This window comes from Nerophis lumbriciformis, linkage group LG15 (genome assembly GCF_033978685.3).
Source record: "Nerophis lumbriciformis linkage group LG15, RoL_Nlum_v2.1, whole genome shotgun sequence".
Lineage (NCBI taxonomy): Eukaryota > Metazoa > Chordata > Actinopteri > Syngnathiformes > Syngnathidae > Nerophis > Nerophis lumbriciformis.
In genome coordinates, this window is record NC_084562.2 from 31812380 (window position 1) to 31828929 (window position 16550).

General features: G+C 38.2%; 1 protein-coding gene across 4 annotated transcripts in view; it reads left to right on the forward strand.

The window, feature by feature from the left end:
• The window catches only part of LOC133616044 (sodium/potassium/calcium exchanger 1-like), a 43042-nt gene that overhangs the window by 9458 nt on the left and 17034 nt on the right, over positions 1-16550 (forward strand). For 2 of the 4 annotated variants that reach the window (XM_061975051.1, XM_061975052.2), the window contains exons 3-7: positions 1704-1856; positions 2396-2504; positions 7465-7518; positions 7728-7778; positions 9162-9227. In XM_061975051.1, the coding sequence (XP_061831035.1) occupies positions 1704-1856; positions 2396-2504; positions 7465-7518; positions 7728-7778; positions 9162-9227 (433 nt within the window). The remainder of the gene's footprint in view (positions 1-1703; positions 1857-2395; positions 2505-7464; positions 7519-7727; positions 7779-9161; positions 9228-16550) is intronic. The other 2 variants (XM_061975053.1, XM_061975054.1) reach the window with 2 other exon arrangements.

Consider the following 16550-nt stretch of genomic DNA (forward strand, 5'->3'; position numbering starts at 1 on the left):
CACACACTAGGTGTGGCGAAATTATTCTCTGCATTTGACCCATCACCCTTGATCACTACCTGGGAGGTGAGGGGAGCAGTGGGCAGCAGCGGTGGCCGCGCCAGGGAATCATTTTTGGTGATTCCACCCCCAATTCCAACCCTTGATGCTGAGTGTCAAGCAGGGAGGAAATGGGTCCCATTTTTATAGTCTTTGGTATGACTCGACCTACCAATTTCAGGGTGGGCACTCTGATACATCATTTAAAAATGACATATGTTCATTTCTATTTACATGTTCGAAAAGGAGTAGGAAGAAGCAAATCTTATTTAATTCTACCCCTTTTCCAAGTCATAGCAATTACTAACATATTTGATTGGTTTTAGTGCTTTATATAAAATGAGTGTACGACATGTCAAAATGTCCCTTTTGACTTTCTTTGATTTATTAGTTTGCGGCCATATGTAGAAAAAGTTTGGACACACCGGTGGTATTGTTAAGCTGCTTTTAAGACAGATGTTCTGATTTATCTTGACAATATCATGCAACCGTCAGCATTGTCAGTGCTTTCACAGTGGTTTCACAAGAGCCAACGTACAAAGTATATTATCTGTGCTTTCATCTGCACACAGCTACAAGTAAGACCTGTTCACATCCAGCATGAGGGGAACACTGTTACAGTGTGAGCAGGTGACGTTTGTGTGCAAAGGCCTTTGATGCTGAGCAGAAAGGACTCCAGGTGTTTTGACAGGGATGAAGTGATGCAAACAAAAATACCAGCATTGGGCTCGCTAGCCTAAATGAATAATGTGTTATTATTGCTATGTTTGGATCAGAAGTGTAGTTGTATTGCATACAATTTCTTCTGGCACATCCAGAATACGTGTTGTCATTTATATTCATAACAGTGCTTCTGTATTTTAGGTATCTACCAGTACATTCTGCAATTAGCCTGAAGCACATTCACAGATTGCATGTGCTTGTTTTCTGAAGTGGACAGATTGTTACTGCAATGCAAGATGTGCTCTATTCTTTATATGTACTTGTAAACGTATTTACATATGACCTTTTAGATTTCCTTCCGTACTAATGAAGCTGAAATGGTACAGGGGAGAAGAAGACGGCACTGAGGCAGGGGCGTATTTATTAATATAATAAAATGACGTGTGTAATAAATCAAAATACATATGATGTGACTATGTGATGCGTCTAGCTGGTGAGTGTTACCGTACAATGTTGAAGGTGCGTGTTGTGAGATGTGCGATTGGATGGTCAAAATATATGCTTAGTTTCAGCTCGGGGTCAGCAGATGGGTGCGCTTATTGAGGGCCAACGCACATGAGCATGCCTGGTGGGATTATAATGTGGTTGTCTGTGACCACGCATTTTTACGATAATTATCTTTGTAGGGGCAGAAATGTTGCTCTAGTGTACTCAGTGAAGTGTGCAGTCGATGCTTGGAGGGATGTATTAGGATTGCTGAGAGGAAATATTATGTCTCTATTAACACAAAAGTTGAACTGCACATTTTAAGAGACTCCCTCACGCATCTTTAACCTCAATCTAAATGCATACCAGATTATTATTTTGTTAGACCGTCACCTTCTTCTTCAAAAGTCAATTGATTTAACATTTAGAGACAACAGTGTATTGTCGTGACGTGATCACAGCTAGAAATGTGAATGTTTGAAAATGACAAACCATAGCTGACCCTGACCTAACAGGAGAGGGACCCAACAACCTCGCCTCCACCTCGTCCCGCTGCCTTTGCTGAGAAAAATAAAGAAGATAAATCTAAGCATCAATCGGAGCCTCTTCAGAGCCCTCTTCCATCGAGCAAGCCACCCGATCTACAAGAGGACAAAGACAAACTCAGGGTACAAAAAGCTTTTTTTTTTAATACATCAGTGAATTGACAGTTTCTTATCAAATTAATTGAGTTTATAGTTTGAAGTTCTACATCATCAGGATTATTTTGGTCTGTAGTCCTTCCAGCTTCATGGTTGAACTTTTCTTCTTACAGTAGACAACTAATGTGACATACATTGTTTTCAATCTAATGTAATATTTTCCAATTCTAACACAGTGGTACCTTGGTTTTTGTTTGTAATCCCTTCCATAATCATATAATAGAAATCTTAGAAATCCCACAATTTGGAATGTTTATTTCTTCATGCTTCACTGATAATGTTTTTTCTTCAGCAGTTGTGATTTGTTTCTGACATCGACACACATTAGATGTGTAACATTTTGCAGATAACCACTTTATCTAACAGATAGAAATATATTTTCTCTATTCTTCTTTCGACTCACCCTTGTTGTCTTGTGTTTTCTCTTTTAACTGTGTATAGCTGAGTAGTAGTACATAGTCATTGGCTTTATTTTTATTTAAAAAATTCTGTCCACGTTTATGCAGGTACGTCCTGTTCTGCAGCGAGGCGGGAGCTCTGCCTCCCTCCACAACACATTATTAAGGAGCACCATTTTCCAGCTGATGATCCACACACTGGACCCACTGGGGGAAGGTACAGTAACAGGGTTCGTAGTAATCCTTGTGGTAATTCATTTATCAGTGACATATTTTGAGATGCTTTCTTATAAAAGATTGAGTTACTCGACTATAATGACAAGAAGTATGACCTGACATGGTAGCAACTGTCATCAAGCATGGTAGTGTAGTATCATGCTCTGTCATTATAAACACTAATGTTACGGACCTACTTTTAGTGCCGCATTGATCACGAGCCATGGTGCTATATTGACATGAGCTGGTGAGCTTGTGAATGTTAATTATATATCATAAATCATGTCTTTCCTGGATAGTTAAAGGATGTAGCCATAAACCGAGAAGTTGGTCAACTTTGACAGCCAATTGAAATCACATGAAAAGACGCTAGTTTGCACCCACCTTTTCTTTCTTTAAACCGTTGTGAGGATAATGATACATTTTTCATCTAAATGAGAAGATATGAACATCCCATCAGTTGTCATCACAGTGAGAGCAGACATTGTACAGTAAGTGTTTGTTTGTTGTCTCTCACAAAGTCTGCCGTGAGTTGTCGTCAGTGTTGCTGAAGAAAAAAGTGAATGTTGTGATGCGTCTATGAAATTAATGTGCCGCCATATGCTTAAAATTAGTAAAATACGTAAACATTACTTATTATAAATGTGTGTTAAAACATTACATATAGTACAGTACCTACCCCATGTATATTAAACCTTTTCATGGAGGTTTTTGGAAGCGTATTAGAGCGATTTTCATTGGCCAATTGTTGGCTGACTTTTGCTTTTACGCATTAGAGTGCATTTAAAAAAAGAAAACCATACAGTACGTGTGCTTATCTTACATAGGGATTGTGAATGATTGGTAAAAAGTTTTCCTATTAAGCCCCAGTCTCTGTCCCAGGAAACTGAACCATTTGATTGACCTCTCTACTATACTACTGGAACGCTGAACAAAATCCAACCATTGTTACAAACCCCGTTTCCATATGAGTTGGGAAATTGTGTTAGATGTAAATATAAACGGAATACAATGATTTGCAAATCATTTTCAACCCATATTCAAAGACAACATATTTGAGGTTCAAACTGATAAACTTTTTTGTGTGTGCAAATAATCATTAACTTTAGAATTTGATGCCAGCAACACGTGACAAGAAGTTGGGAAAGGTGACAATAAATACTGATAAAGTTGAGGAATGCTCATCAAACACTTATTTGGAACATCTCACAAGTGTGCAGGCTAATTGGGAACAGGTGGGTGCCATGATTGTGTATAAAAACAGCTTCCCAAAAAATGCTCTGTCTTTCACAAGAAAGGATAGGGCGAGGTACACCCCTTTGTCCACAACTGCGTGAGCAAATAGTCAAACAGTTTAAAAACAATGTTTCTCAAAGTGCAATTGCAAGAAATGTAAGGATTTCAACATCTACGGTCCATAATATCATCAAAAGGTTCAGAGAATCTGGAGAAATCACTCCACGTAAGCGGCATGGCCGGAAACCAACATTGAAGGACCGTGACCTTCGATCCCTCAGACGGCGCTGCATCAAAAACCGACATCAATCTCTAAAGGATATCACCACATGGGCTCAGAAACACTTCAGAAAACCACTGTCACTAAATACAGTTGGTCGCTACATCTGTAAGTGCAAGTTAAAGCTCTACTATGCAAAGCGAAAGCCATTTATCAACAACATCCAGAAACGCCGCCGGCTTCTCTGGGCCCGAGATCATCTAAGATGGACTGATGCAAAGTGGAAAAGAGTTCTGTGGTCTGACGAATCCACATTTCAAATTGTTTTTGGAAATATTCGACAAAGTGTCATCCGGACCAAAGGGGAAGCGAACCATCCAGACTGTTATCGACGCTAAGTTCAAAAGCCAGCATCTGTGATGGTATGGGGGTGCATTAGTGCCCAAGGCATGGGTAACTTACACATCTGTGAAGGCACCATTAATGCTGAAAGGTACATACAGGTTTTGGAACAACATATGTTGCCATCCAAGCGGCGTCTTTTTCATGGACGCCCCTGCTTATTTCAGCAAGACACATTCAGCACGTGTTACAACAGCGTGGCTTCGTAAAAAAAGAGTGCGGGTACTTTCCTGGTCCGCCTGCAGTCCAGACCTGTCTCCCATCGGAAATGTGTGACGCATTATGAAGCGTAAAATACGACAGCGGAGACCCCGGACTGTTGGAACGACTGAAGTTCTACATAAAAAAAGAATGGGAAATAATTCCACTTTCAAAGCTTCAACAATTAGTTTCCTCAGTTCCCAATCGTTTATTGAGTGTTGTTAAAAGAAAAGGTGATGTAACACAGTGGTGAACATGCCCTTTCCCAACTACTTTGGCACGTGTTGCAACCATGAAATTCTAAGTTAATTATTAAAAATTAAATTTATGAGTTTGAACATCAAATATCTTGTTTTCGTAGTGCATTCAACTGAATATGGGTTGAAAAGGATTTGCAAATCATTGTATTCCGTTTATATTTACATCTAACACAATTTCCCAACTCATATAGCAATGGGGTTTGTACATTGACAGGTTTTGCTAACTGAAGTATTGGTGAAAGGGCTGTCTTTGACTTAGTTTCCACCGTCAAATCTGATTTGTCAGATTTTCTCCATAGTCAAATCTCTGTTACGGTTTTTTAGTTTTTGTTAGTTTTTTTCAAGAGCACAGCTAATGGGGATACCACAAATAAACATCACATTTGCAATTTGGCAAAAATCGGATGATTTGCAGCTTTGGCTCTGGCGCAGCACTGTGAAGACTGTCAAACTTGACTAACTAGATGAGTGGGAGTAAATGTGGTAACAAGCTCTCTGTATGTGAAACTGCAGAAGGATTAGTCCCATTACCAGAAGGGAGCCGTGAGAAAGGCCTCGTGCCCCAGCAAACTGGTCAAAGCTACACACTCTGGCCAGAGACATTGGGCCGTCCTAGGTGCGTGTGACATGGAAAAGGGGTTGGATCTATTCCGCCTATGAAGCACTCTAAAAAAACCTCCATTAACATTTTATATACCGGTACATTCTGTAATATGTAATGTAGTAACAGGCACATTATTAACATGTGATATTTTCGGATTTTGTTTATATTAAGCATTAGAGCGGCGCAATGATTTCACAGAGCGCATCACAACATTTGCTATTTCCTCCAACTATAGCAACACTACTAATAATGGCAGACTTTATTAGAGCCAACTAAAACTACTTTGAACAAATGATGATCCAGAACCGTATATTTTTGAGCCTGAACATAAGGAGGATGAGCTACATATTTTAGAAGCTGAGTGATGAGCAGGTCTCGCACTAGTGAAACACTAAGCATTATAAACAAAAAATCCAAACTGTTTGCTTTCATTGTGATGCTGACTGATGGGATGTTTCTATCTCTCAGCACAAGACTTGTGTTCCCCGTTTAGAAAATTAATTCATCATAATCCTCACTCCTCAGGTAAGAAAAAACAAGGTGGGAGCAAACAAGCATATTGCCGCGTCTTCCTAGTGATGTCTTTGGGTCTAAATTGAATTTTAAAGTTGGCCAACTTTTCGGGTTATTGACAAAACCTTCTATTATACAGGTGTGAGGTATGTTTTATAGTCTAGCACACACTTTTACCAGCTCAATTCAATGCAGCAGCTCAGTAGCTTAATAGCTGCATAAGCTAGTTACCTCTTTGTGATCAATGGGCTGTTCCTAAAAGTAGTTCCTCGGCTTTAGTTCTTAAAATAAAAATGTTGCTACTACTATGCAGGTCACAACATGTAAATGGAATACTGTTGGCGGTTTTTGGATGTTTTTAGAGGACTTTATAGGCGCAATAGATGACTACAATTTATTGTAACAGCAAGACTTCAAGCAATTTTTTTGCTGCAAATCCTTTCCATTATTGATTTTAGAAAGTCCATCCATCCCTTTTCTACCGCTTGTCCCTTATGTGTAATTCCATATTTGTAAAAACAAATTGGAAAAAAGCAGGCCCCTTGCAAATAGTGCAGTAAAGCTGATCCGTGACTTGGTCGGTCTGTCCGATTCAGTCAGTCCACATAGTATTCCCTGTGAGTCAGAGTAGCTCGATAAGGCCTAGTGACCTTCAGCTTGTATTCAAAATGGTGGGACTGGATTCTTCACCCTGGCAGCACTCAGTCACAGCTGATTCCTAATCAGCTTTTCAATTTAGGCTCATACAAGCTGGATAAAGACCAGCATGTTAGCAGACCAAGCTCTTTATCGCTATGGAAATAGTAGAACACACCTGGGCTTTATACCATCACCAAGGCAACTTGCATCATCAGCATCTTTTAGATCAGAAAAAGGGATCTGGCTTTTAAACAGCAAAACCAAGGAGACTGTACCTGATTGGATGAAAACATCATGCTGTTACGGGTGTGTTTATTCCTCAGGTACAATAAACACTGTTATGCTTTTATTGTGAACCTTCTCACCAAACAGGATGTCACTGCGTGCTGGTTTTAATTCATTGTAGTGCACATTTTAATGCAGTGTAGATAGACAGAAGTTGGCTTTCTGTTGTTGTTTAATGCTGCTTTTCGATAATGATGTAGTTACCAATACTACAACACATGTTGACAAATGCAGTCAATGTATGTCGGCGTTGACTTGAGGGGGACATTTTAGTGTTAAGAAGAACATCAGGGAATGTAGTGAAGTGTGGTGTGGTTCATGTGCGGTGAGATTTGGCTCATTTGGAGTTTTTTAAACTTTAAATTACTGTGTTGTATTTAATGTTAATACAAGTTGCTAATTTAGAGAATAATTCAGTTTAAATATAGATTTCAAATCCGTAATTTCATTTCAAAATATATTGTAGAAGCAGAAGTATTTAATCCCACCCCTGATCAGTCTTTACTTTAGGTAACCATTTGTAAAATACAAATCATGTGCATTTATGTGGGTACACAAAGTGTTATCAAGACAAGAAACACACTTGTGATTTCTGTTCCAGATTCAACTGTTAGTGGGGCGTTCAAACCCCCTACTACAACAAAAGCTAGGGGAGGTAAGAGTGCTAACACTATTCTAGCCTCACTGTACTTCCTTGTGCTGCATTTGTGTTTAAAAACTTTGTAAGGCATGATTTGACCATAAAATATGTCAAATATATAGTTTAAGCTTGTTCTTCTCAGTGAAAATGTAAGAGTATTTTAAGAAGTTCATACATTTAGCAGTATGTGATAGTGTACTTACAATTAATGTGCATTTCTTCAGAGACCTCCATTAATAGCAATATCAGAGGAGAGGGGTTAATGCAAAAGAAAGGTAAGGTATTTGTGGTGGGTTTGTTGCATGTAAGTTTGTAGTCGCATGTCAACATGGGATTGTAGCGTGATTGTGTGTTTGCATGCAGTTTGTGATGTATTTTGCATAGGTTTTTTTTGGTTTAATCAACTGACTTTTTCCAAATACTTTTAAATTATGTGAGAGTATCTTAGAGGACAGTTCTTTTATGGGTTGTATTTTTATCATAGGTTTGTTGGCTTTTGTTTTCCATAACGATGGTTTCGGTTTTGTTAGTAATCGTCCGTATCGTATGAAACCGAAGCAATTTTTAAGATTTTTGACACCCAAAAATAACAACATAATACACGTTTCACAGAAAATAATTATTGTTACAGTGCATCCGGAAAGTATTCAAAGAACTTCACTTTTTCCACATTTTGTTATGTTACAGGAATATTCCAAAATGGAATGAATCCATGTTTGTCCTCAAAATTCTACACATAATACCCCATAATGACAATTAGATTTTTTTTAAAATTTTGCAAATTTATAAAAAAAAAAAAAAAAGCACATCTGGGTCTACATAAGTATTCACATCCTTTGCTCAATACTTTGTTGATGCATCTTTGGTAGCAATTACAACCTCAAGTCTTTTTGAGTATGATGCTACAAGCTTGGCACACCTATCTTTGGGCAGTTTCGCCAATTCCTCTTTGCCCATTCCGCTTAGCAGCACCTCTCATGCTCCATCACTTTGGATGAGAAGTGTTGGTTTTCATCCAGGATGTCTCTGTACATTGCTGCATTCATCTTAGTCCTGTCAGGGTGGTGACCAAGACCCCAATGGTCACTCCGTCAGAGCTACAGCATTACCCTGTGGAAAGAGGAGAACCATCTCTGCAGCAATCCACCAATCAGGCCTGTATGGTATAGTGGCCAGACGGAAAAGTTTGCAAAAATGCACCTGAAATACCCTCAGGCCAAAATTCTCTGGTCTGATGAGACACAAATTTAACTCTTTGGCATGAATGCCAGGGCGTCATGTTTAGAGGAAACCAGGCACCACTCAGCACCAGGCCAATACCATCCCGACAGTGAAGTATGGTGGTGGCAGCATCATGCGGTGGGGATGTTTTTCAGTGGCAGGAACTGGGAGACTTGTCAGGATAGAGGAAACGATGAATGCAGCAATGTACAGAGACAAAAAAAAACGTTTTCACATTGTTATTGTGGGGTATTGTCTATAGAAGTTTCAGGACAAAAATTAATTTATTCCATTTTGGAATAAGGCTATAATATAACGAAATGTGGAAAAAATGAAGCGCTTTGAATACTTTCCGGATGCACTGTACATGCATTTACTATTGTGTGTGACAGGTTTATACTTAACAATAGTTAACAGAATACATCTCTTGACCCCAGCAAAGAACAGAGTAAAGCCTCAGAATGTCCCTGACACAGGAAAGTCACATCAGTTCCACTTGGAAGGTGAGTCACATGAGATTACTTGAATTTAGTTTGTACACTTACAATGGAACCCGTTTGTCGGTACAGCTTATGTTGATCACCTGTCAATGTCAACCAATTCATTAAGTCCTGGTCCACCATGTTGTTATTTTAAAGAGCTAGTTTAAGTAGATTGCCACCTATTATTGACATAACATTTGAGAGCCGAAAGCAAAATTTCTATGAAAAATGGGTCAGTTTATGTTAACGTATTGTACTATTCTTAACTTCATCATAATTGTTTAGCAGTGTGATACAATAGCAACATAACTACTGTCTAATTACCTGTTTGTAAAATGTCTTTAAAATATAAATTTGATATAGTTACTTATGGGGTGCCGAATGTAAAAGTTAAGTCACACTTTTCTAGCAGACATATTTCTCAGATTTAACTTTTTAGCTCTTTTTCATCACATCTAAGTTTAAATGTTAAATCCAAACCTAAATCTTAAATATATAAATCTGTATAGATATATAAATCTTAAATCTAAACCTAAATCTTAAATCTAAATGTGAGCGCTAAATATTATGCTAGATCCACTCGATGTCCATTGCACCGGTCCCCTCCATGGTTTCTCATTGTCATCCCATTGGGTTGAGTTTTTTCTTGCCCTGATGTGGGATCTGAGCCGAGGATGTCGTTGTGGCTTGTGCAGCCCTTTGAGACACTCATGATTTAGCGCTATATAAGTCAACTTTGATTGATAAATATTCAATGTGCGCGCCAAATGTTAAATATCCAAATCTCAGTGCTAAATGTTAAATCTAAACCTAAATGTTAAAAACATGATGGGTGCTTAATGACAAATAATGCCAACAAAGTTGCATTATTTTTTTAAATGTTAGCGCTGAACATGTGAGTGTGCAAGGTGTGTTGCATAAAGACAATTAGACAGTCAAACACTTTGACGCTGCACTTTCGTGTTTGACAATGTATGGAATTGATTCTAACACCCGAGTCATGCAGTGTGCATGAATACCCCTATTTCTATTTGGATGTATCTTTCATCATTTCGCTGTGCTCTTTTTCATGATTCTGGGCTTAGTAGCCATTTTCCTCTGGGAAAGGTTTGTCTTGGGCCTTGCAATGGCGAGGAACTGAGGATCGATGACTATCGATCTCGGTCCTGGGATGTGTGGGGGGCGCCGCGCAATAAACTTTGGTACATGTGCGGCTGGGGTTCGGGTTTGGGTTCATCTGTGAAAGTAGGGTCAGGCTCACGTTCTGTGCTGATGGTTCGCCTTGAGATCCAATTGTGTAAAAACTTTTGAGTGGTGTATACTGAACACAAGGATTGAACAAACTTATATTTATATTGCTCTGAGAATTGTTATGTTTAGTTGAGAATGGGCGGGATTTAATAAGCTTTGCTTCTTCCTACTCCTTTTCGGACATGTTGAAATGAAAATTGTCAACCTTAGTTTGTACACAATTGTAATCTGGTATGCGTGTCCGAAATAAAATGAACCGAATTGAATGATTGTGTCACATATGAACTGTACTATCGGTGTAAACAGTGCGGTCATTGTCATAGAAGTTTGCTGCAAGCAGCAGCCAGCTGACAAAATTGCTTTGGATCAGTTCTAAGAATATGTTTTAATTGTGAGCTAAATGGTAAAAACATGATTACAGTGAGTGTGAATTAAAGTCATGTTTCCTTCATCTTCATTTTAAATCATGCTTCTCACATACCGGTGCTGTGTTGTGCTGTGAGGAGCAGGAAGTGGGAAAATAAGCATATTAAAAGGCGCATATCGACATGTGCCGGATCATAACAAAAATTTGAGCACTTAAAAGGAGGATTTCTATAAAAAAATTAGTTAGTTTAAGCTAACGTAGTATTGTTAACTACGTAATTGTTAAGCAGTGTGATACAACCGCGACAAAACTACTGTCTAATTACCAGTGTTCGGCAAATCGTGTTTTTACCATTTAGCTCACAATTAAGATATCAATTATTTAGAACTCATCTAAAGTGATTCTGTCAGCTGGCTGCTGATTGCAGCAAACTTAAATGACAGTGATTGTTATCTTAGCAGCTGTGTTTGTTAGCTTAGCAGCGGCAGTTTGGGGGCAGTGGCGGCAGCTCAGTTGAATCTTTTCACTGGATTGTGTTAGTGCTAGTTAATAAAGCGATTGAATGTGCTTTGATGGCTGTAGTCCTGTTGTCAACAAACGAGGTATTGCAGGATTTCAAGCTTGTCACTTCAGTCATTGATTGCACTGCAAAAAGTCAGAAGAAGAAAAAAATAATAAAATTAGGGGTATTTTACTTGAACTAAGCAAAATTATCTGCCAATAGAACAAGAAAATTTGGCATGTCAAGACTTCCAAAAACAAGTAAAATTAGCTAACCTCAATGAACCCCAAAATACCTTAAATAAGTATATTCTCACTAATAACAAGTGCACTTTTCTTAGTAGAAAAAGAAAAGAGAGACCTTTTTGCTCAATATGTTGAAAAATATTCTTAAATAAGGAAATGCTAGTGCCATTATCTTGACATAATGATATGCGCTTGGCATTACATTTCTAGAAATCAGCAAACTTATAGTAAAAAGTAGTTTATTTTTCTTAATGGAAAGGCAACAAGGCAACCGCTTGTTACTCTCGAGGTCTCCTAGCCGCTCAGACAAATCATATTGTCTAAAATGCATTTTCCCATCCATAACATGACATCATCGCACCAAGTGCGTGCTCTTTCAGTCAATTAGTGCGCGAGGAATATATATATATATATATATATATATATATATATATATATATATATATATATATATATATATATATATATATATATATATAATGTATGTATGTGTACAAACCCCGTTTCCATATGAGTTGGGAAATTGTATTAGCTGTAAATATAAACGGAATTGCCAAAGTAGTTGGGAAAGGGCATGTTCACCACTGTGTTACATCACCTTTTCTTTTAACAACACTCAATAAACGATTGGGAATTGAGGAAACTAATTGTTGAAGCTTTGAAAGTGGAATTCTTTCCCATTCTTGTTTTATGTAGAGCTTCAGTCGTTCAACAGTCCGGGGTCTTCGCTGTCGTATTTTACGCTTCATAATGAAAGACAAAGAGACTTAAAAACTCTACCCTGCATATTGCAATTAAACTGTTTAATGACACTATCTAATTAAATAAGTAATACAGTCATATACCAGAATGTTAATAGTTTCCATGCTGCTGTTGCCCTGAAAATATATATTTTTTTATATAAAATACTGTCTGTTCTTTTCATTTTTTTTATTTTTGTTTGTTTGATATTCATTGTAAAGTTCAGCTGTTTTTTCAGTGGGGCCCTGGCTCCACTGCAAGCATGAATTAATAAAGTCAAGTCAAGTTAATAATGCACATTTTCGATGGGAGACAGGTCTGGACTGCAGGCGGGCCAGGAAAGTACCCGCACTCTTTTTTTACGAAGCCACGCTGTTGTAACATGTGCTGAATGTGGCTTGGCATTGTCTTGCTGAAATAAGCAGGGGCGTCCATGAAAAAGACGGCGCTTAGATGGCAGCATATGTTCTTCCAAAACCTGTATGTACCTTTCAGCATTAATGGTACCTTCACAGATGTGAAAGTTACCCATGCCTTGGGCACGAATGCACCCCCACACCATCACAGATGCTGGCTTTTGCACTTTGCGTTGATAACAGTCTGGATGGTTCGCTTCCCCTTTGGTCCGGATGACACGATGTCGAATATTTCCAAAAGCAATTTGAAATGTGGACTCGTCAGACCACAGAACACTTTTCCACTTTGCATGAGTCCATCTTAGATGATCTCGGGCCCAGAGAAGCCGGCGGTGTTTCTGGATGTTGTTGACAAATGGCTTTCGCTTTGCATAGTAGAGCTTTAACTTGCACTTACAGATGTAGCGACAAACTGTATTTAGTGACAGTGGTTTTCTGAAGTGTTCCTGAGCCCATGTGGTGATATCCTTTAGAGATTGATGTTGGTTTTTGATACAGTGCCGTCTGAGGGATCGAAGGTCACGTGCAGTGATTTCTCCAGCTTCTCTGAACATTTTGATGATATTATGGAGCGTAGATGTTGAAATCCCTAAATTTCTTGCAATTGCACTTTGAGAAACGTTGTTCTTAAACTGTTTGACTATTTGCTCACGCAGTTGTGGACAAAGAGGTGTGCCTTGCCCCATCCTTGTTTGTGAATGACTGAGCATTTTTTGGGAAGCTGTTTTTATACCCAATCATGGCACCCACCTGTTCCCAATTAGCCTGCACACCTGTGGGATGTTCCAAATAAGTGTTTGATGAGCATTCCTCAACTTTATCAGTATTTATTGCCACTTTTCCCAACTTCTTTGTCACGTGTTGCTGTCATCAAATTCTAAAGTTAATGATTATTTGCAAAAAAAATGTTTATCAGTTTGAACATCAAATATGTTGTCTTTGTAGCATATTCAACTGAATATGGGTTGAAAATGATTTGCAAATCATTGTATTCCGTTTATATTTACATCTAAAACTGTTAGAGATGTCACATGTTAAATGTTTAAATATTAACTGTCAATTTACTGTACTGTGCCAACTGTACTACTATATGAGTACGTATTTTCTCTTGTTTCATTGAAAATAAAACAGCAAAGTCCATCCGTTTTAATTATGAGACAAAATTGTGTCAAAGTCATGATTTTTTTTTTTGTTCATGTTAAATGGTAAATGGTAAATGGGTTGTACTTGTATAGCGCTTTTCTACCTTGTTTTTTAAGGAACTCAAAGCGCAGTTTTATACGTGTGAGTGTTGATGACGTTGATATTCTAGTTTCAAGCATGTGTTACATTATAGGTCATCAAATCTCAGCAACAAGCTGTAATATCTTACTGAGATCATTTAGGACCAAAACACTTAAAACAAGTAAAACACTCTAACATAAAATCTGCTTAGTGAGAAGAATGATTTTACCAGACAGAAAATAAGCAAATATCACCCTTATTTGAGATATTTCATCTTACTTAGATTTCAGTTTTTGCAGTGTGGTTGTTAATTATTTCCTGTAGTAGGATTGTGTGTATGTGTGTGTGTGTCTCTTCTAATTTGATATAAAGTTCATTCATTTTTGTCTGGTGTTGGTTGTTGCTTGCACAAGTAAAAAGTTACTCTGACAGCCACATCAAAAGTAGTGTGCCACCTTACGTCAAACGCATAGGTAACTGCGCTGTAAAGCTATGCCGGTAGAAAATATTTGCCACCAGAACATTTTTTTTGACAATGTGTCTCTGATGGTAGAACTGCCGTGCCAGGTTCAATTCCAGCTTCCGCCATCTTATTCACGGCGCTTGTGTCGTTGGGCAAGACATTTAACCCACCTTTCTACCAGTGCGCTCACATGAATGTTTGGTGATGGTCGGAGGGGCCGTAAGCACAAATTGGAAGCCATGTTTCTGTCAATCAACCCCAGGTCATCTGGGGCTACAAATGTAGCTTACCACCATCAAAGTGTAAATGTGGACTGAATGAATGATGGCTTCTCAGTTCTCTGTGAAGCGCTATATAAATCTAATCCATTATTATTATTGTCATTGTAGTCCAGACAAACATCAAATTACCACAGCAGCTCTTAAGGAATAGTATACAATTACATCGGAACATGATAATGAATAAATAAAATAATGAATAAAAAATATGCACAAAAATGGAAACCATGTCAATAAATTGTCGTAGGTTAAAAAATATGTTTTTATTATCGCCCATTCTACTTATGTCTATTTCACAAGTACATTTGCAGGCTTTATCTTACACGTCCATGTATTTGGTGTGCTTTGAGTGATTTAGTCAGTGCTGTTGTGAAAAGATTATGTGATACATTTTATGTGAAAAGTGAGATTAGAAATATACAATACAAGAATACATGCTGAGAATGTTTAAACAATATGTGTCTTAGCAAGCTAATGTCTTCTTTGTTGTCTTTGTTAACAGTTGGGGGTTGGTAAAGGTTAAAGCACCCATTTATTTGGATATTCTCATCTGCAGAGGTGGGACCAAGTCATTGTTTTGCAAGTCACAAGTAAGTCTCAAGTCTTTGCCCTCAAGTCCGAGTCAAGTCCCGAGTCAAGACAGGCAAGCCCCGAGTCAAGTCCAAAGTCAAGACTGGAAAGTCTCAAGTCAAGTCCTAAGTCCTGCATTTTGAGTTTCGAGTCCTTTCAAGTCCTTTTAACCACAGACTAATATATTAACACAGATTGTGTATGCTTTTCAAACGCTGTATTTATTTATTAAAACAAGTGCATTTTAAATTGCAGGAAAGAAAATTGTGCTGACATTGCACTTTATAATAGCACTATTAACCAGTCATTTTAAACATTAACTCATTCCTTTACAGAACAAACACATTGAAAAATAAAGTGCAAATGTACTTATTTGTACAAAAGTGTTAACATTGAAAAAACATGACATATACGTGAACATAACAAAAAAGTTGTACTTTTTATATGTCAGGGCCCTATGCTGCATTGCATTTGCAAAAGACCAAATTAGCCAAGAGTCTGTCAGTCATTTGTGCACGATGGGGGGGTAGTATGATGCCACCATGGCTGAAAACTCGCTCCACTGGAGCACTGGAGGCAGGCACTGCCAAGACTCTCATGGCCACTCGGAACAGTGAAGGAAGAGTCTTCATGTTCAATGCCCAGAACAAAAGGGGGGAGAGAGTTGTTTTGGGTTGGTGCACTACTTGTAAGTGTATCTTGTGTTTTTTATGTTGATTTAATTTAAAAAAAAAAAAAAAAAAAAAGATTTCTTGTGCGGCCCGATACCAATCGATCCACGGACCAGTACCGGGCCGCGGCCCGGTGGTTGGGGACCACTGAGGTAAACAACCAACAGTATGTCAGAAAGCTAGCTAAAACGGTACACATATTCATAATATAGTATACATTTTAACTGACCTTTATTTGACTATTTTTGTCTTTTTTTAGGTGGCTAAAATACGCGGTGCTGCTGACCGCCGTCTAACGTTACGTGTGATATATTGACTAACGTAACCCTGCTTAAAAAAAATCACTGAACAAAAAGTATGAATAAGGTAGTGAACTGCAACAGATTCCCGTGTTTGCAATAACGTTATAACGTTAGCAGTGAGTTTACAGCCTCACTGATTTAACTACACAGCAAATAAAAGTCACGTTACTTAGCCAATAAACGTTATCTTACATTCAAAACTTACCGTTCTTTGTGCAACTTCAAATGCCGGACGAAGTTGGAAGTTGTTGCCTCTCCATCAGTAATTTTGGAACCGCATGTGTTGCATACTGCAAACCGTTTTGTGTTGACCA